Source organism: Chelonoidis abingdonii, chromosome 20 (assembly GCF_003597395.2).
Source record: "Chelonoidis abingdonii isolate Lonesome George chromosome 20, CheloAbing_2.0, whole genome shotgun sequence".
Taxonomy (NCBI): domain Eukaryota; kingdom Metazoa; phylum Chordata; order Testudines; family Testudinidae; genus Chelonoidis; species Chelonoidis abingdonii.
In genome coordinates, this window is record NC_133788.1 from 7,115,695 (window position 1) to 7,137,313 (window position 21,619).

General features: G+C 43.3%; 1 protein-coding gene across 2 annotated transcripts in view; it reads right to left on the bottom strand.

The window, feature by feature from the left end:
- The window catches only part of CAMKK1 (calcium/calmodulin dependent protein kinase kinase 1), a 159,443-nt gene that overhangs the window by 29,833 nt on the left and 107,991 nt on the right, over nt 1–21,619 (bottom strand). For both annotated transcript variants that reach the window (XM_032786975.2, XM_032786977.2), the window contains exons 10-11: nt 2,534–2,733; nt 1,892–1,945 (exon numbers count right to left, since the gene is read on the bottom strand). In XM_032786975.2, the coding sequence (XP_032642866.1) occupies nt 1,892–1,945; nt 2,534–2,733 (254 nt within the window). The remainder of the gene's footprint in view (nt 1–1,891; nt 1,946–2,533; nt 2,734–21,619) is intronic.

Consider the following 21,619-nt stretch of genomic DNA (forward strand, 5'->3'; position numbering starts at 1 on the left):
ATCTAATTCCACCCTGCACACATGCAACTTACACGAACGCTGCAGGTTACCACATAGCCCCTATTCCAGTCTATGGAATATGTCTGCTGCTGCTTTAGACTCCTAGACAATAGTTACTGGACTTGTATAAGCACAGATCCAAAGGTTCCATTCCTACCCCTCTCCCCTCAATGCTCTCCTATACACCAGTCTATCTGGAGCCGGTGGGAAACCCTCATTCACAGCACACACATGGGTGTAGTCCCCACGTGGTGTTGCTTTGTCAGCCAGTGCCATGCAGGGCTACCATGGGGATTTTTGGTCAGGAGGACCTTGTATGGCGCCTCCACAAGTAGGCGAATTCCACTCAACAGAATATATGGGTGTATTTTTATATGATACATGGAAAATAGCTTCCTTCTTTAGTTGCCTGCTGTGATGTCAGTTCATAGTTCTGGGGCCTTCTATGACAGCTAGTCAGATCACAGACTCCCCCTGACTGTACTGTCTGCTTGCAATGTCATTGACTTTTGCAGGTAAAACAGAATCTTGAGCTTCAAGTCTTCACAGGTAAGTGAAGCAGGACCCAGCTTTCAAATATATTAATTTTTAAGGATGACATTTACTTGGGAGACTCTGTTCACAATCTAGGATCTTAAACAGATTTAAAAATACTTCATAGAACAGCTTTACAGATCTTGGGCACTAACAACCTACATGATGCCTAAGATAGTCTTCTTCAATCACTTTTTAAATTTTCTATGCTAAATTCAGATACATGAGCTCAATGCACATTTGTTTCGAATGTAACTTTTTCCAGTTGATTGATACATGCCTAAATTCTGGCTCTTCCTATCTGAGCAACTTGGGCAGGAGCGGAGCTGTTGTGACAACTGGCCTTTACCTGAGACACTCTGCTTGCAGCATACCTCAAGGGCAGTGTGTGAGGCAGCACATTCAGCAGTGCTTCTTACAGCTGGTCCCAGGACAGTAGAGTGAGCACCTGCTTCTGGTGGGATAGGGGATGGTTTTCTGGCCTTGTCCCCTGAACTGCCCAGCCAAGGCGAGTTATAAAGTGAAGGGAAATGAGTGCACAGTATTTACTACAAGGCCAGCTGTAGGGGGGTTTCTTGGAACAGAACAGTTCATTGGTTTTATTTACCTTACCTCTTCCAGTCTTCTCCATGCCATAACACATGGGGAAATGATATCACCAGGGGATAAAATCCTGAGAGATTCCAATGTCTTCAGGATTTGGTGCAAATAATTTATTTTAGAAATAGCCCAGTGCGCAGTTATCATAACTAATAAAATATCCTGAATTAGTTAAACCATATCACGACCGTAACAAAATTACTTGTTCCTTTACATTTTACCCCTGTCAATTATAGTCACATCAGCTAAAAAGCCTTGGAACTGTGCTGTGTGATTTGTGGGGCCCTGCATGGCCTTGGGAGGATCCTACAAAACCATAATTTTTTTTTTGCTCATGCAGCAAGTTACCATAACCTGCACAGGTCTGCCGTGTTTATCAGCTGACGGACAGCACACTATCTGGATCATTTAAAGCACTTTAGAGCAGCTTTTGTATCAAACTCATGCTTCTCTCCACATGTTCCGCCTGATTTGTTTCTAAACCCAGGAAATATCTGGGGAAAAAAGAATGTCACTATTATTACCACTAGTGCCAATCTGGGCACTGATTTAAACTATGAGGCAGACCTGTGAATCTTTATGCATGGATGCCACCCTTATTCACCCACTGACTTCATTAGGACTATTTGGGAGAATTAGAGCTTGCAGATTCAAGCTCTCTGTTTATTATTTTTCCATCTATTTGTGGGAGAATCAGACTAATGCTAACCAAGCCACAGCTCCTATATAAAATTCAGTTGTTCTACAGTCACCTTACCTTCCCATATACAAAGCAATACAAAGTAATTCCCATGGCCCATACATCAAGTGCCTGAAAGAAAGCAATTGCACTTAGTAAATTAGATCCAACATCTAGAAACATTTTAGATCAGACAGTGATTTTCTCAAACATAAAAATAAACTCTTTTTCATTAGAAACCTAATTTTATAGCTACTGACCAATGTAATTAGATAGATACATTGCTATATGCACATAAAGAAGTCTGCAAACCACCTAGCACAGTTTGACCGATATTGGCCAGATTCTGCCAGCCTTAATCACATCCAGTAGTTCCTCACTGTACAAACAATCCCATTCATTTCAGTCAGACTACTTGTGGAGGAAGACACAACTTAACATGAGGAAGACTGGTAGAAATCTGACCTAGACAAATAATAATGGATCAAAAGCTGAAGCCTCATTCAGGCAAAACTCCCATTGGGGTCTACGGGAGTTTTGTCTTGAGTAAAACAGAGTTAGGACCTCAGGATTTTACTCAATAATAAAAGAAAAATTCTTCTTTATTTTACCTGGCCTGCAAACAGAGACACACCAATGAGGATGGTTTGGATACCACCCTTCTTTTCATGTTCCCCAGGTCCTAAAACTCAGACTAATTAGTGGTAATAGAAGACTTACCTTTCCACTGAAGCTTTTGCCAGAATCTGAAATTGCCTCTGGAGCCATGAAGGCTGGTGTTCCAGCAGTACTGGAAAGCTGGGCATCATTCCCTTCAAACTGATTACTGACTCCAAAATCAGCTATTTTGACATGCCCATCGTCTCCCAAGAGCAGGTTGGAAGGCTTGATGTCCCGGTGAATGATTTTCTGATAGTGCACTGTAAACAGATGGGAACATGCTCTTCAAAAGCTACCCAGCATATCCGGAAGAAGCCACAATATATAACAGCACTCTTCCTTCTCCAACAAAATGCTAGCTAATGCCCAGGCCTATACATCAGATTTTAGAAATATAATGGCTTCATCATACTTTCTAAAATAGTTGTTGACCCACTATTGTTTTGTAGTGAGCTTCGTTCAATCCTCATGGAGAGTTAGAAAATATTTCCTCCTTGCTGAGCTTAGTATTTTTGAAGCTCACTCTTAAATTTGAATGGCCATAAAATCAACATGGGTGGTTGTATTTAAAATGACAGCAACCTTAATTTATATGGTGTAAATTAGTCAGCCAAAGCATTTTTATGTATACATGTCACCACTTATACCAGCACACCCGTGGGACCAGTGATTGTCAGAGGACTACCGTTCTGTGCATAAAAGGAGGATTTTAGTCCCCACTGTGCTACGGTGAGTGGAAATGGAGGACAGTCACATTTCAAAAGAGACTGACTGGCAAGGGACCAGGGCTCAGGAATACAAGCCATGGCTGGGTTCCTGCTAGATGAGCAATAGAACCTCATCAAGTAACATTGGCCAGTCTAGGATTAATTGACCTGCTTTCTACAACTTTGCCTGCCTGTTGTGTCACTGAGGAGTAGAGGGCGCTGGGGTTCATGGGGGCTTCTGACGCAAGCTGGGCAGGGCTGGTGCAACCATTTAGGTGACCTAGGCGGTCACCTAGAGTGCTGGCATTTGGGGGGGGGCGCCATTTTCTTCAGCAGTGACCATGGCGGCTGGATCATCAGCCGCCCCGGTCGCCGCCGGCATTTAGGCAGAGGGAGCTGGGGCAGGGGAGCACGGGGAGGGCTGTCTGCAGCAAGTAAGGGCGGGGGGCAGCACGCAGGGGAACTCCCTGCCCCGCCTCCTCCCCGAGCACGCCGTGGCCGCGTCTCTTCTCCTGCCTCCCAGGCTTGCGGTGCCAATCAACTTAGGTACCACAAGCCTGGGAAGGCAGGAGAAGTGAAGCTACCACAGCATGCTTGACGTGCTTGTGCACAGAGCAGGGGTGAGCTGGGGCAGGGGGAGGGGTGCCTCAGAGCGGAGCATGGGGAGCTGCCACAAGGGGGGCAACTCAGGGTCGGGGTGTGTGGGGGGGGGAAGCGCGCAAGGTGGAAGTTTCGCCTAGGATGCAAAACATCCTTGCACCCTGATGCTGGGGGATCCTGGGGATAAGTGAGAGTGGTGAAACTCCTAAGTGGCTGGAGCAGCTGCCTGCAGAAACAGAGCCCAGGGCCCATATCAGGCCCTTCACCTTCTGCCACTGCTCCAGTCTCACTGCTGCCACTTCCTGGTGGCACATGGCTGCCTGCTCAGCAGATGCCACTGCAGCCTCCAGTGTCCAAAAGGTGCAATTGCTGGCAAATGCCCACAGCCTTCCAGCAGCTTGGCCAGACGCACAGCATCTCAATCAAGATGCAGCATTCTGTGGGAGGACTGTCAAATGCGTGTCACAGGGCTGTCAATCTGGCACTTTTCGCCAACACTGAACAAATATTAAGGGGAAAATCAAACTGATAAAGGCAATTAACAAAAGAGAGTGGGCATAACCCTAGAGATCTTAATACCCAGGAAGAGGGAGTTTTGCTGTTGAAGAAGGAAATACTGTAATTACAGTCAAGTCTTGCAGATGGTGCAAAGCTTTACTCCATCTACTAGCTCCAAATGAATCCACAGGACTGATCATGCGAGTAAAGGTTTGTGGGATGCAGCCCATGGGTTCCATTTTTTAGATGTTTATCTCAAAATTGCAATTCTACTTGGCTAATCTACATAACATTAGACTCACACACAGAAAGAAACATGCCCACATGAGAAGACTGGAAGATTGAGAGGGCTAAGATAGCATCCTTGTGCCAAGGGGAACTGACACATCAAAAAAAAAAAAATCAGTGAACATTTTCAGTTTGAAAGAGGCTGTTTTAAACTTGAGTGATAATCAGATCGTCGATGCCAGAACTCTAGAGAATACCACCATGCTCTAGTTGTGCCATAAACAGGAACCTTTGAAAGGACACAGAATGTTTTATTCTAAAAAAAGAGAATAAAAGGAAAGAAAAAAAACATTCCAACCTTGAAAATAATAACCACTCTCATGTTCAGAAATGTGGCCTTACAAGCGATTGTCCAGGAACCCTTTCATAGCAAAATCATGTTTCAAACCAACTTCCATTCTGAAATGTTACAACAGGAAAGATCGTAATTATGATTAGGTTGAATGAATGAACTGCTTCCTGGGCAAGTGAGAATGGACTCTAAGTCTTAACTGGTTTATAGCATTGCCAAATATCAGATCCAGTTGAATTATATAAGATTGAAAAGCTCGTCATTGCAGATCATGAGGTCAAGAGATAGCCTTACAACAAATTCACTACTTGGTTTGCAGTTTATCCTGGCGGCAATACTGTGGTGGTAAGACAAGGAATTTTTATGTCCTGGCGCGAAGGGGAAGAAGGAAGTTATAAAAAGAAAACCAGATTTATGGTACAGCAATATCGTGACAGCAGGATTCAGTTTAAACAAGAACTTTCAGAAAAGGTTATCTGAAATGTCACTGTCATCTAATGCAAAAAGTGTTATATAAGAACTTGAATAGGATACAACAATCTAACTGGTTTCTTTGTATGATACTATATGTTTACCCAGAATCACTATGCCTCTGAGTAGTGAACAGATTCTTTTAGCAAATGTTCTTCTTTAAGAGCTAATCTAGATGCATAATGGACCAATTCCCAGACAAATGCTCACAGGATAGTGCTAAGAAAAGTCAGTGGTCACTCTATTCCAGATTTGCTGTTGCCGTGCAATCATATCGTGATGTGAATCGGTTAACTCTGTGAGAGGCTGACTAGACAATCTGGGTAAACACTAAACACCTTATGACAACAGTCATTATTATCAGACATCTGCTGCAGAGCAAACCTATTGATGAGCTGACATTTCATCACGGTAATGTAAGAAAGAAAATGAGACTGCAGTTTCCCTTCAGGAAATGATTAGCTGCCTTTCATGCAGGTGTGAACTGTAAGATTCTTAAAGAATAAGCCAGAGACTGGGGGGCTCAGATTCCCAACACATTTTTGCAAGAAAATACAGGCCATGAAATATATGTCATTAATTCAGCTGTGGCTTAAAGTCTACTGAAATTGATGGAGTTTTACACAAGGGGAGAATTTAGTCCAGGATTTTTATTATTTCATCCATAAAACAAAGTAAAACATGATTCCAAGTCAAATAAATATTTATCTTCCAAAATATATTACTTGCCTTTGTGAAATCTAATAAAAAGACAGTAAACACAAGCTCTTTGGTGTAGAAACTGTTGTTGATATGTTTGTACAGCACTCGGAACAATTAGGCCCTGATCTGGGTAGGCTCTGGATGCAATCACAATATAAAATGTTAAATAATATGTACTACAAATAAACTCATAATAAATTGTAACCGGGATCAAGTTCATTACACTACAGGATTCATAAGTGTACATGGTTCAAAGTCATGATGTTCAAAGATTGCAAATGAGTATTATTTGTTTATTTGTATTTTAGTAATAGTTAGAGGACAACCACCAATATCGGGGCCCCATTGTGCTAGGCACTACACAAACATGGTGAGAGATAGTTCTTTCCTTGTAGAGTTTTCAAAAGCACCTAAATGGCATAGGATCCTTAGTCAAAATTTGACTTACAATCTAAATAGAGAAGACACTGAAATCAGGTGGGGAAACAAGCAGAAAGGTGAAGTGACTTGTCCAAGGTCAAATGGCTGGACAACAGCCAATCCAGGTCTCCTGAGCACCAACCCAGTGTCGTCTTCACTGCCTCTCTAATAGTAGTAACCAGAGGCACCGACTTTGGTATTTTCCTGCAGGTGCTGGACCCCTGCTCTGCCCCAGGCCCCGCCCCTACTAAACCCCTTTCCTCAAGCCTCACCCCTACCCCTTCCTGCCCCCACCCCATATGTTCCCACCCTCTCACCTTGCCTCTTCCTGCCCCTGCTCCCCCCCCCAGTGCCTCCTGCATGCCGCTGAACAGCTGACTGCGGTGACTGGGAGGCGCTGGGAGGAGCTGATCGGCAGGGCCGCCAGCGGGTGGGAGGCGCTGGAGGGGCGGGGAAGGATCCATGGGGCTGCTGGTGGGGCTGCCAGTGGGTGCTGAACACCCATTACTTTTTTTCCCCATGGGTGCTCCAATCCTGGAGCACTCGTGGAGTCAGTGCCTATGGTAATAACAGCATTATATCAGTTAACACCTTTACAGCAGAGAGGGATTGCTCAGTGGTTTGAGCATTGGCCTGCTAAACCCAGGATTGTGAGTTCAATCCTTGAGGGGGCCACTTAGGGATCTGGGGCAAAATCAGTGCTTGGTTCTGCTAGGGAAGGCAGGGGGCCGGACTCAGTGACCTTTCAGGGTCCCTTAGAGTTCTAGGAGATAGGTATATCTCCATTATTATTAACTCAAAGATATTTACACTACTACCCCCATCTTCTCCCCTACACAACCTCCTGTTACATATGCGAAAGCCATACTGATGAGAAAAAGAAATGAGAATAGAACCATTTCTAAACACTGCAGGCCAAAGTCCCTGCTGATGTAAATGGGAGGAGCTCTGTTGACTTCAGTTGTGTGTTGCTCATTTACAACAATGGATAACTTGGTACTGAACTGCTAGCCAGAACACCCCCTCTAATTATTTATATTAAGTAATAAAATGACCTAGAAGGGAGCTTAAAATCAAAGAAATCTGTCCTCAGTTCTAGTGTGGGCCATGTAGAGATTTTTCCATCCTGAAGAGTTTGCAACATTATTTCAAACACAGGGAGAGCTCTGCAAACCCATTCCCAGGTGGAGATAGTTATTCAAAGAAATCTCAATGGAGCGAACAGAGCTGTTAGTCCCAGGTCTCACATTACTGTGAAATGCATTTGGTACATATGGGGCTGTATACGGAATGATAAAATATAGTTGCATATGGACTTGACTGTAGTCAGTGAAAACAACTCCCAGTGATTTCTGGTCCTATGAAAAGAACCAAGAACTATTTATCCATACAACATAAACACCAGATTTCAAAAAAAATTCCCAGCCAACCAGCTTTGGAAATAAGAGAATTCCAGCTCTCTCATGAATGAAATAAAAGTAACTTGCTAATTCTAATTAGAAAGGGGACAAAACTTTGGATTCAGGTCCAAAATTCTATAAAGTATAGGGGCATTTAGCCTGGGCCAACTCCAGTTTTAAAAGAGACCATAATAAAACTGTAAAACTGATTGTGATTGCTGACTATATAATGCAAACAAATTGGAGGCAAATAATATGAGACAACAGCCATCTATTGTATCAGCTGCAAGGAAAACATAAGATGCTTGTTCTCTTAAAGTAATGAAGATCATAACAACCACTGGTGACATAGGTGCAAACCATGCTGAAGACCACATGAAAGTATGTTTTTTACAGTGTTACCTAATTTAGTTAATTACGCTGTAACTCCATGCTGTTTTACAGGAAGGTCATCTGAAGAATGACCAAGGGTCCTGTGACTTTTGCCCTTTAAGAGTGACTATTGCATGCACTGGAACCCTTAGGGATTAAACAGACTGCAGAGGGGTAGCTTTTTGTAACAGAAAATGACCCTAGATAACAGTTCTCTTGCATATCATTTTGCTTGCAGCAAAATTTCAGCAAATTGGTATGATTTGCATTTCCAGTACAAAAGACTGCTGCAGTGACAGGGCTGTGGGCTGCTGCAATGACAGGAAACACTGGAGTTGTCACCTCACAGTATGGAGAAATAAAGAGAAAGCTCAAGAGAAAAAGCTAAACATCCTGTCCCAACTGCCCTGAAAACAAAGGGCTTATCAGCATGAACAGCAGCATGAACAGCTCCTGATTATCATAGAGTGAGGACAACAGCACAAGCAGCATACATTTGTGCCACTGTTGGCTCCTGAAAACACACAGACAGATCACAACAAGGGAGTTGGTGACATTTATACACAGTAAAATTAAATTGCGTAGTTTACACTCGCACCATATTAACCCTCTATTTCAGTGCTCAGAGTGCTTGGGGTTAGGTTGTCTCCTGGATCCTGTTAACGCAAGTAATAGTGGTTGGAATTAAAGGCAATCAGGTTAAGCCTATTGTTCATTATCACTAGAACCATCAACCACAAGGTGAGGGAAATTAACAATACTACCTTTTCTTGGTTCTAAGTATTAAAAACTACGAACTAAACACACATAACAGGACAGCAGAGCTGTATGAACATAGTGTATAGAAAGACATACAGATCAACACTCATCAAAATAAACTTAACAAAAACAAATACTAGTTCTTATCTAAACCTATTCTAGGAAGTCCTTACCAGCACTCTCCCAGTTCCTCCAGAGACATATGTGGGGCGTCTAGCCAGGGAATCAGTTTGAGCCTCAACATTCACCCCATTTTGCTCATAGGCAGCACTGGTAGGGAGTTATTTCAGTTTGTGACTGCACGCTTTATAAAAGCTGTTCAGGGCATCTCAATCGTGTCCCAAACATGCATTCCCCCACCCACTAAGTTAGGGCACACTTTCAAGCCAGCATCACTGGTATGAATAAATAATGATTTTCTCCCTAACATATCTGACTGTTTGCTGTGCACTAGTATGAACTGAGGCTGGCTTTCCAAGCTGATACGAAGCAGTTACCATTTCAGTCCTATGTTGCGGATTGATATGGTTCACCTGGTCCAGCAGACAGGAATCCAACATTAACAGATGATCTTCAACTACTATAGAGACAAATGCTGTAATGAGACATTTGTTCTCTTCTCTCAGCAACTGAAGACATTGCTTGATTAGCCATAAACCAGATGGTCTTTTCTCTGGACCATACCATGACACTTGGCTTTGAGAAACCTTTCTGATTGATGTTTACCTACAGTAGAATGAGCAGAGCTGTAATCTGATCACACTCCTTCCAAACACCCAAGATCCTGAGTGCAAAAGCCACTCTAGGGAGTCTCAGAAGAGACAGCCAAATAATGCAGTCACTGTTACTCCAGTATAAAGATAATAGGTCTGATCCTAAAGTAGTGCAAATCAATATAGATCTGGCCCAATCAGAACATAGTTTTCTGGAAAAAAAAAATCCCAGAGCCGATGATTTGTCAAAGACTTCAAACAAATGGTTTAAGTTGTTCATTTTGGCTGGAAATTGTTTTGCTCTTTAGTGCTGAGATTGGCTGCTCACTATAACAAGCTCTCTGTGTACAAGTTGCTCTGCTGTCTCAATGCTAACTGACAGACCTGATTTAAAAAATAAATCAGTACTGCTTCATAATGAAAATGAAACATTGTACGATATTACAGTTAAAGCCCCCGGGGGAAAATCTGCTTCTGGAGCTCTCGCTTAAATTCAGTTTTATTAGAGTTATCCTTCATTTCTGTGGGAAAACAGCAGCAATTCAGGCACTATTTGGATCTTAATAATCATTCTTATCCTTCTTATAGCATCTTCCATCTAGGAATCTCTAAACATCTTACAAACATCCAATAATCGAGTTTCACAACAGCCCTTGTGAGAGAGGCAATTATTACTAATGGCGAAGGTGAGGCACAGAATTTTCAAGCATATCTACTAATTTCGAAGGCCCAACCTGATACACAAGGAGCTTGATTATCAGAGATGCTTAGTACCCACAACTCCAGCTGAAATCAGTGCAGCTGAATGCTCAGTAACTCTGAAAATCAGGTTGTAGGTGTCTAAATGTGGGCCCCATAAAATTGAATCACCCAAACTTTTGCAAACTTGGCTTATAATTTTTTTTTAAAAACCAATGCATTTTCACTTAATTGATGCTAGCAGTGAGGAAATATGGTTATGGATGTGTAGTACAAAACCGCTGAAAATCTAAGGCTATCATTTATTAGTATAAGAACATGAGCCCTGCCATATTGGATCAGACCAATGGTTCATCTACTGCAGGATGCTCTGACAGCGGCGAGTAACAGCTGCTTCAAAGGAAGGTGCAAATAACCACACAGCAGGCACTTATGGGATAACCTGCCCATGTGGAAAGTTTTTCCTAACCCATATCAGTCCCAGGTCGGCTTACATCCCTCCAAAACTCTTGATGTATTTGTTTCAACTTTGTCCTCCTCCACCTCCTTCACTGCCCACTTCACCAGCTTCTCAAGAGTGGTGTGTCTATGCTCCTGAACGACAGGCCTGAAGAGACACAGAGGGACTTCAATGCAGAAATGCTGGAAGGGTTTGGTGCTACATTTTGCTGTTCTTGACTCATATCAGCAAGACTCTGATTCTGCAAACATTCTAGACACAGAGTTCCATTGAGAAAGCTCCAGGAGATCAGCAGGACATCTGTGTTCTGAGGCCCTGATGAAGCAAAGCATCCACTGATGAAGCAATGCAATTAAGCATGAGTGATTAAAGTTAAGCAGATACTTAAATTCTTTTCTGAACTGGGGTCAGAGTGCTTGCAGACTCGTGCAAAGTTAGCTGAATCCAAACTACTTCAATGACATCAAAATGAGAAACCCTCAAGAACTACTATCACAAATGTCACCCTTGCTGTCAATCCTCCTCTGACCTCTGTAGGTGCTCCAGCCAGGTCAGCATCCAACAATACTCCATTCACCCAGTGTGACACACTAATGCGACTACTCCCAAGGAAAATACAACTGTAAATTGCATTGTGCTACACCATTATTGTAGAACACTGAAAAATTGGTGTCAGACGTACGGTGCCACAGGGAAGCCTCCCTAGGCTGCACTCTTTCAATTAACGCACTGTGGTATGATGAGTGGGACCGGAGACCATAAGAATGGCCATAGTGGGTCTGACCAATGGTCCATCTATCCCACTATCCTGTCCTCTGGCAGTGGCTAATGCCAGATACTTGAGAGGGAATATATAGAACAGGGCAACTATTGAGTGATCCATCCCTGGTCATCCAGCCCCAGCATCTGGCAGTCACAGGGTTAGGGACACCGAGAACATGGGGTTGCAACCCTGACCATTTTGGCTAATAGCCACTGATGGATCTAATTCTTTTCTGAACCCAGTTATACTTTTAGCCTTCACAACATCCCTGGCAATGAGTTTCACAGGTTGACTGTGTGAAAAAGAGGATCAGGTTTCAGGAGGAACCTAGTCTGGTAATCAGGCTGCTACTGGATAAACACAGTTTTCTCTCTCTGTGCATACTCAATCCAGATCTCTTTCCTACAACTCTGTCTGCTGCATTCCTTATTGCTAATGAAGCATGAAAAGACCACATTTGTTTGTTCTGGTCCTTTTACAGTACCCATCACCATGCCATCCTTCAGGGGTGATAATACAACACATTTCAGAATCACTAAGCTCACCTTTAAATGAGAACCCCTCTTCCCTCATTTCTAGACACATCCACTTTCAGACTCTAAAATAGGCTGTGCTTGTCATTCAAAAGCAGAAATTTAGGAATTGTTCATCTATACCAACCAGCAGAAAAAAGCAGGAGCGGGGAAATGGGAGATAATTCCCCACTGTCTTTTAAAACAGCTTCCTTCTCTGCTCCTCCTGCTGGAAATCCCAGGGCCTGGGCACTTCAAAAAAATTGCCACATATTAGCACATAATGCTATTTACTAAGGCTTAATTATATTTGATTAAAACAGAAGCCTGTTACTGTTCAAGGGCAAAAGCAATCCATATGGTGCTGCTGCAGAGTCTGCTTAGTATTACCCTCACATCAGCCCTGTAGTGGAGAAATGATTTAACACCCTACCAAGGAAGCTGCAGCAGCAGCCGATAAAGCTTAAAACAAAATGCTGTTCTTTGAAGCAAGGCTTCTATGCCAGTTTGCAGTGTTCCACAGACACCAAGAATTATCCAAAGCAAGTGGACATAAAGTGGCTACATTTAAGAGACAGCCTGCTTCCTGTGGCCATTTACACCTTGTATATTTAGCCTAGTGTTCAGTGCAGAGGACTGTAAATCAGGACTTCTGGGTTTCATTCACGAGTCTAACACTGAATTGCTTTATGACCTTGACCAAGCCACATGGGCCAGAATTTTCAGGAGGCATCAGCCCCTGGACCCACAGCCAGATTTTCAACAGAGTTTAGCACAGTGAGTGCATTTTGGCTACTCAGCTCCTTGGAAAATATGGCCACAAAACTTCATAATGGGAGCTTCTGGCAGCTGAGCTCTTTGGAAACTTTGAATTCATAGCATAAGCAACATCAGTTGTCACGGATTAGGCAGAAGTGCCAGAATCTCCTACACTAAAACCAACATTTTACAGGCATTTAGCAAGGTCGGGGAAGAACATTTAATAAGAGGCGGGAGAAACAGGACATAATAGATTTATTACAATACACACAAACACTGGCTATGTTCTTACTGTTTATATTTCAGCAGTGTCTAGAGGCCCAGTTGAAATCAGAGCCCCACTGTGCTAGGTGCTGTGTATATACATAGTAAAAGACAGTCCTTGCCTAGATGGGTCTTCAAATTAGACAGACAAGAAGTGGGAGAAAAGAAGGATTATCCTCCTTATTTCACAGATGAGAACTGATTCATAGAGAGATTAAGTGACTTACAAAGGTGTCATAAACAGATAGAAACATTAACCCTTAGCTTTTACCTGTAAAGGGTTTACAAAGGGAACCGAACACCTGACCAGAGGACCAATCAGGAAACCGAATTTTTCAAAGTGAGGGAGGGAACTCTGGTGTTCTTGGCTTTGGTTTCGCTCGTTTTTTTCTCTCGCTAATGAGGAAGAGTTTTTTTTCTACCTCCAGAGCTTCTTTCTATCCCTTCTGTTCCAAGCGTGAGTAACAAAAGGAAAGCAATGGGTTTATTTGTATTTACATGTGTGGAATTTGCTGGAATGTTTTAAAAATGGATATCTTTTGAATCAGACTGTTTATTCTATTTTCTTATAAGCAATAGCCCTGTATTGTCTCTGAATGCAGAGTTTATATTCTTATGTATTTCTTCTTTTTATATAAAGTTTTCTTTTAAGACTTGTTTGAGTTTTCTCTCTGGGTAGGTCAAGGAACAAGGGGAGGGATTCTCTTTTGTGTTAGATCACGGAGGTAAAGCTGCAGCACCAGGAGTTGTGAGGAGGGAAGAGATAGGATCATCTCTGTTCCTTGTATTGGGTTTGTTCTTGTGGAATCACAGGAACATGCTTCCTGGTATTGTGATGTAAAGAGATTGCATCAGCTCTCCCAGGTTAGCCCAGAGAGGAAAGTCTGGGTGAGAGAGGGAGGGGGAAGGGAAGTGGAGTATTTCCCTTGCCGGTAAGACTCAGAGCTTCTGGGTCTTGGGGGTCCCCCCAGGGAAAGGTTTGAGGGAGACCCAGGAGAGTTTATCAGGTACTCAGAATCCTGACTGGTGGCAGCGAGATAAGATCCAAGCTGGTAATTAAGCTTGGAGGTTCATGATAAGCACCCAGATTTTGGACGCTAAGGTCCAGATTTGGGACAGGAGGCTTATTACAAAAGGTCACATAGGGAGTCTATGGTAGAGCTAGGAACTGAACCCAAATCTCCTGAGTTCCATGCCAGTGTCTTAATTACAAGACCATCTTTCCTTCTCCATGCGCATTACGTGCTTACAGCCACATTTGCAAAAGCCCACACAACAGATGTGTCACACAGAATGTGCAGCTGACAAAATTCAAAACAAGACCCTGGGCACACCAGGGCTTTATTTGCCATGTCACCAGTGTTTGAATTTACCCATCTCTTGATAACAGTCCTGAGAACAGTCTTAAAACAAACACACTGCAATTGACTCTTCTGTTGATTTATTTACTTAATTCCCCTTTTAAGATAATGGGAATTAGATTCACGTATTGATGGTACAGAAGAAAGATTACGCCTTATCTTGGAAAAGCCAGCTTTTGATCAGCACAGCAGGCATTGATATTGTTCCGGGTTTAATATATGATGCAGGGCTCCAGAAGCTGGTGGGGGATTTGACTGAGAATTGTTTTGTATGACTATACTGCTGGAAAGGTAACTTCCCAATGGTTTTAGCTGTACTTCATTATCCTTTCCTCTTCCTGACCCACTAGTTCAACTAACAGATGACAGGCGTTCCCTTAAGCGGACAGTAGACCTGCCACATAGTAAGCAAAGCGGGTTTTCCTTAATACAATCAATAGAGAGACTTTACATTTCCTAGTGCAAAAGTGGTAGAAAGAATGGATTTTCTTCATTTCACTCACAGCTGTTCCAGTTTCTTGTGATCTAGGTAAAACTAATATCATGCTTGCAGATGAACTGCAGGATTTGTCCCTTTGCAGTTTATCTTTACTATGGCATAACTCCCACTGCAGCCAATGGGAGTTGAGCCTGTGTAAAGACCCCCGAGTCAGGCCCTTACAAAATGAAGCTAATTGACAATTAAAACTGTAGAGTTTGGGCCCAATCCAGGTATCTGAACCCAACCTAACCTAAAATTTTGAAGGGTTCAGGAGGTGGAGGGGGGTGTGTGTCACATTTGAGATTCTAGTTAAACCCATCTATAGTAAATACATACAGGCCAAAATCTCTAATTCTGTAGTGAGATGAGGAAGATGTTATAGAAATTGTTATGGCATGTCAGTGTTTACACTGGCCCTTTACTTACATACAGTAAGAGGGAATGGTCTCCTTTCAATTTCATGCTAAGAAAAATATTTTAACAATAAATTTTAAACTCTTACAATACTTAATAGTAACAAATTACAAAAACACTTTACATCAATACAATCCTCGTAAAGGATGCCACAAACATCTACTCTATATCCATTTGGTACTTCGAGGAGGCCGAGGGAGGGGGTGGGGGAGTTTAAACTCTCCAATTCCCAAAGCCACAAAATGAACATTTTGTCTACGGTTACAGAGAATTCAGGAATGGAGGGGTTAGTGTCCATGCAAAGCAAAAGGAGCCCCTTCCCCAAAGGTCTGCAACACTCACTCCACCCCCCACCCCGCTTGCTTTCCCCTACCCTCACTCACTTTCAATGAGCTGGGGTAGACGGTTGGGTTTCGGGAGGGGGTGCAGGCTCTGGACTAGGGCCAAGGGGTTTGCAGTGTGAGAGGGGCTCTGGGCTGAGCCTCGGGAAGAGGTTGCGGTGCAGGAAGGTGTGAGGGATGCAAGCACTGGGAGGGAGTTTGGGTGCAGGAGGGGGCTCTGGACTGGCGCAGAGTGTTGGGGTTTGGAGTGCTGGCTCCGGGAGTGGGCTCAGGGCTGGGGTGTGGCCTCCAGTGGCTCCTAGTTGGTGATGCATCGCGGCTCCTGGTAAGGCAGGTTCCCTGCCTACCCTGGCCCCACGCCGCTCCTGGAAGGGGCCAATGCAACCATGGCTGAGGGGCATGCGCCTCCACATGCTGCCTCTCTCTGCAACTACCACCCCCGCAGCTCCCATTGGCAATAGCTTCCTGTTCCCAGCCAATGGGAGCTGCGGGGGTGGTGGCTGCAGGCAGGAGCAGTGTGCAGAAGGAGATCCCTACCCCCTGCCCCCAGTGATGTGCTGGCCACTTCTGGAAGCCCCACTGCACTACTGGAGATGGCAATCGACTAGGGGATCCTCTAGGATTGACCAGTTGATTGTGATCGACCATTTGGTGACCACTGTCTTAAGGTATGATGCTTTCTACTCCATATCCAAGGAGACTGAACAAACAAACTGACATCATTGTGAAAGCATCATTCATTAAAGCAGGCCCTTGGAGAGTGAATCAGCATTCTGACTCACTAAGAATGTAGTTTAAACTATAATGTCTGTCTTGTGAGTGCAGTAACTGAATACCCAGACATGCACAGGCAGACAGGGCTGAATTCTGAAGTCCTAGAGCTTTGCCCGAATAAGGACTTCAGGAACATTCAGGCTTCAAAAGAGTATTGCAGTGACTGTGTGCTTGCCAAACCCCATACTGATAAATGGATTGCTTGGTGCAATTTTATATAACAACCCTTTTCTCTCTCACCCGCACCTCAAACGTGCACATGCGTGCACGCATGCACACACACTTACAGAGCCAATTTGGAAAGAGATGTAGTGTAGCCTCCACCTCCTTTTGTTAAACCAAAATGTCAACTCCCAGCAAGAGAGAGATTTCTCGTTAAGAGATGTCAGCCTGAGAGCTGTGGAAAAAACATCCTTCTTCTTTTACTTACTTTATCTGGTGCTGGTTTTCATGGTTCACCTGCCAAAGCAAATCTGCAGGACATCCAATTCATCATTATTCAGCAAACCAATTTAAAGCTTGGTTATTGACAAGAAAATTAGCATTAAGTCAAACTGGAAGAAACCTTACTAACTGTCAGAGGGGTAGCCGTGTAAGTCTAGATCTGTAAAAGCAGCAGAGAATCCTGTGACTAACAGACGTTTTGGAGCATGAGCTTTCGTGGATGAATACCCACTTACTGTATTCAAGATATCAAAAATAAAATACTCTAAGCAAATAAATGGGGTTTTCTTTTTATTCCAGCATATCTGTAGATTTGTCATGGGTTGTTTTAAACATTTCCACCCTAAACAAGGTTGAAAGGCAGTCTGATTCTGAAATGTTGTGCCACTCCTATTTACAGGGATTCCAGGTTCTAGAACTGTTAGCCAATATTAAAGAAAAACAATGATTTGTTCTCTGTATTGGGTAGGAAGTGTTGTCTAGGGATTAGGACTGGGGAACAGGAGTCAGGACTTGTGTATTCTATTCGTAGCTCTGCTACTGACTCATTACATAAGTCAAGGTAACTTTTGGACAACTCAGTTTCCCAGTCTGTAAAATGGGGATAACGCTTGCTTTCTCTCCAGTGGTATTGCGAACCTTAATTAATGTTTGTTAAGCTCTTTGAGTTGCTCAACTGAAATGCATTATCTAAGTGCACAATACATCATCATGGCCCTGTTTCAGAAGACACTTAAGTGCAGCACATGCTTAATTTTAAGCATGTGAAAATCTCCATCTCTGTTCAGCAAAGCACTTGAGCACGTGCTTAACTCCCATTGGCTTCAATGCTACTTAAGCACATGGCAGAGTGCTTTCACTCCCAGTTCAGGAAACGACTATACAATACTAAGAAAAGCACTTGAGCGTGTGGATATGGCGCTTTCCTGAATAGGGCTGCTTTCTTTGATCAGGGCCTTGTTGAATAAGGATGGGATTACTTATGTGCTTAAAAGTTATGCATGTGTTCAAGTGATTTGCTGAATTGAGATCTATCTGTGTGTGTACACACATACATCGACAACACAAACACACATGCATGTGCGCACCCTACTTAGAGTTTAGGCAGGCGCAACTGGAATTATATTTAAATAAAATGAAATTAATAAACTAAAAAACCCAATGGTTTGGGGACATTTGTCACCCATTGTAATGTCACTTTGGGTCAGCTAACCTTGTGCCATTCACTGTCACACTGGCAAGGAAAGGTAAATGCTGATGGCTTGTAGCATGGATTCAGGAAGGGCACTGTAACAGAATTTCATCTCATTTAGCATCAGATCCTGCCAATACCTCAGTTTTCTAAGGAAATGTCCCAGATTCCTGTGTATATCAGATACTCCAGAATCTAGTTTACTAAAACAACACAGATCAAGAAAACAAAAGCAGACATTTGGCAGCCTCATGCTAGGTCTTCCCCTGCTCAATCGGGGCACCTCACAGTGCTCTGCAGTCCACTATGACTCTCCTAAGGGTTTCTGTTCCTGCCTCTCACAGCACACAGCTCCAGCCAGGCCTTTGCCTCTGACTGGTAGGGAAAACTTCTGCTCCAGTCTTCTCTCTAACTCTATATCTCAGTAAGAATCTCCCTACAGGTGGCTCTCTCTCAACTGAGCAGGCTTCCTTTTATAAGAAGCACCAACCCCTGGCTACCACTGGGTGATGCATGGACACTTGACCCAATCACTGGCAACCGATAATTAGGCACAGGTGGGGCTGAGCCCAACTCTCCTAATGGAGCCAGCCTACTCTGTGACAGGCACCAATAATTAACTTAAGCCAATATTCTACAGTATTACATAGAGGCCTGTATTCAGCCAGCCATTTTCCATCTAAAACAAGATGGCTTATATACAACATGCAGCATATTGTTCTTGATTAATACATTCCAGTTAGTGACAAGAATCCAGTTTTTAACATCTAATTTAATAAAACAACTAGCAATGATGCAGTTACTGCTGTGAACATTGTGAGCTTAGAACAGCTGCATGGTGATTGAGTATAGCAAATTACATAACAATTATGTATGCCTACATTAAAATTACCTTGCAATCTTTGGATTGCTGGCAACACTTTCCCTCAGTATGCACGAATGGTACACTTTTCTCTAATTACATAGTAATTGCTATGCATTTACACAGCAGTTGCAATAGAGCACATTTCTTAACTTTTAGCAGCTAATAAAACAAATGGTTACCCAAAAGCTTAAAACAAAACATACTATTGTTTTTGCTATTATCACCACTAAAACATCTTATTTGTTTTTGTTACCCAGTCTCATCCCACCTCCCCCATCCACTTTTTTTGGATTATCTTTTAGACTTCAAATATTTTGGGGCCTGGGGCTGTCATTTACTACATGCACACCCAGTGCCAAGCAAGACAGGCCCCTGAACTCTGTGGAGGCATCTAGGCACTATCAGAATATAAACATTAACAACAAAAACTACAATTTTTCTAACCTATAAACTCTACTGGCAAAATGGTCTTGGACCCTGCAGCCTTAACTCATAGTACAATCGATTGACTGTAAGTATTTCATTTCCATTCAGTGGCTGGTACTGTCCCTTTAGTTTCAGGTGGAAGACAAAACTAATGTATTGCAGCGTGTGATATCAACATGGCCTTGTGAATGATCTTCCTTCATCTCAGCAAAGCCTGTGTGCTCGTTAGGGACATTCACATTCCAGTTACTCTTTCAGAGATGGCTCTTCTGTAAAATAGCCAAGCAATACCTAAAGCTTTGCTTAGCCTATAGGGAGAGCAGTAGCGCTCCCTGCGTCTTTCTGAGATCCAATTAACTGAAGACAGACAAGGCTCTAAGTACAGATTACAGGATAATACATTTCTTTTAGATTGACAAGGCTATGTCTTTGCTTTTTAAAAACATGGTCAGAGGAAGTGATTTAGAAATTATTCCCTCTGGTTCAGTAAAACAAACAGATTTTTCCTAAGGGTTGAAACAGCGGAAAATGTTGCATTTCAGACGATGGAAGCAAAACAGGTTAGGTTACGTATCTAGAAGTCTCCCTACGGTCTGATCCTTCAATTCTGACTTACTACTCACAGCTTGTGTTGGAAGGTGTGATTCAATATAAGTGAGGGTAATGCAAACTAGCCCAGAGATAGCTTTACTAAAGTTGTCAATGAAGGTACAGCTTTTATTTAGGTCAGTATGATGAGACCTCAAGTGAAATCCTGGATAATCAGGATAATACCTGTAAAATCAGGACAATACCTACCCCAGTGTGAAACACTGACAACCGTGGATGAAAAGTGTTATAGAAAGTGCAAAACTGTATTATTTATTATTGTATCACTTATTAAAGAAGCATGTCACAGCCATTACTATCAGTCTCATGGAAAGAAACTGCTGTTGGTCTATTGCCTTATGGCCTTTACACAGAAGTTAACAAGAGTTTTCACAGAATCACAGAATAGGAAGGGACCTCAGGAGTTCATCTAGTCCAATCCCCTGCTCAAAGCATGACCAATGCCCAACTAAATCAAATTTTGCCTTTAATGTCAATGGAGCCAGGATTTCATTCCTAGTCTCTGAGGCCCAGATTCTCCAAGGTATTTAAGTGCCTAACCCCCACTGAAGTCAATATGAGTTAGGTGCAGTGACAGACCCAGGCCAGTGTGGTACAGGAGTCTGGTAGAGGGCAAATACTGGCTGGAGTAGTATTCTTGTTCCCTGAGTGTACAGAGGCAGGGCTGCACTGAGTGAATCAGGAACCTGCGAGACAATTAAGGCAGACAGGCTGATTAGAACACCTGCAGCCAAATTCAAGGCACCTGGGTTTAAAAAGAGCTCACTCTAGTCAGGGGAGGAGGAGCTAGAGAGAGAGGACGTGTGTGTGAGGAGCTGGGAGTGAGAGGGTGGTGTCCTCGCGTGAAGACTATTCGCAGCTACAAGTTCATTATGCATGGACACCAGGGAGGAGAGTCCTTGGTGAGGATATAGTTATATGGATGTTTAGGTGTTTGGAGGAGGCCATGGGGAAGTAGCCCAGAGAGTTGTAGCTGTCATGCAGCTGTTACAAGAGGCACTATAGACAGCTGCAATCCACAGGGCCCTGGGCTGGAACCCGGAGTAGAGGGTGGGCCCAGGTTCCCCCTAAACCTCCCAACTTCTGATCAGACACAGGAGGAGTTGATCCAGACTGTGGGGAAGATCACTGAGGTGTGCAAATCTGCCAATAAGTGCAGGACCCACCAAGGTAGAGGAGGAACTTTGTCACAGTGCCTAAGTATCTTGGAGGACCTGGGAGCTCTCGAATGCTAGATCTCTGCTCAGTGCAGAAAAGGAAGGAGCATCAAGGAGTCCATAAATGGATCTTTGATCCTGATTCCTGAGGGCCAGTGTGCATTGGACCCAGTAAAAGCTAACCAGTCAAAGGCTGCTCTTATCCTACTAGCATAGGGTCCACCACACAACCACTCCCTTCCTCCCCCAACATTTCCCTACATGTGGTGTGAGGCAGCTGGCACAGGGGCTGTCTTATTATCTTTATGTCAGCAGTGATATGCCAGTTCCCTTATGCCAGGGAAATTCCCTGAATACCATTTAAGGATAAAATCTGGCCCTTTTGTAGCGCTCAAGCCTGGAT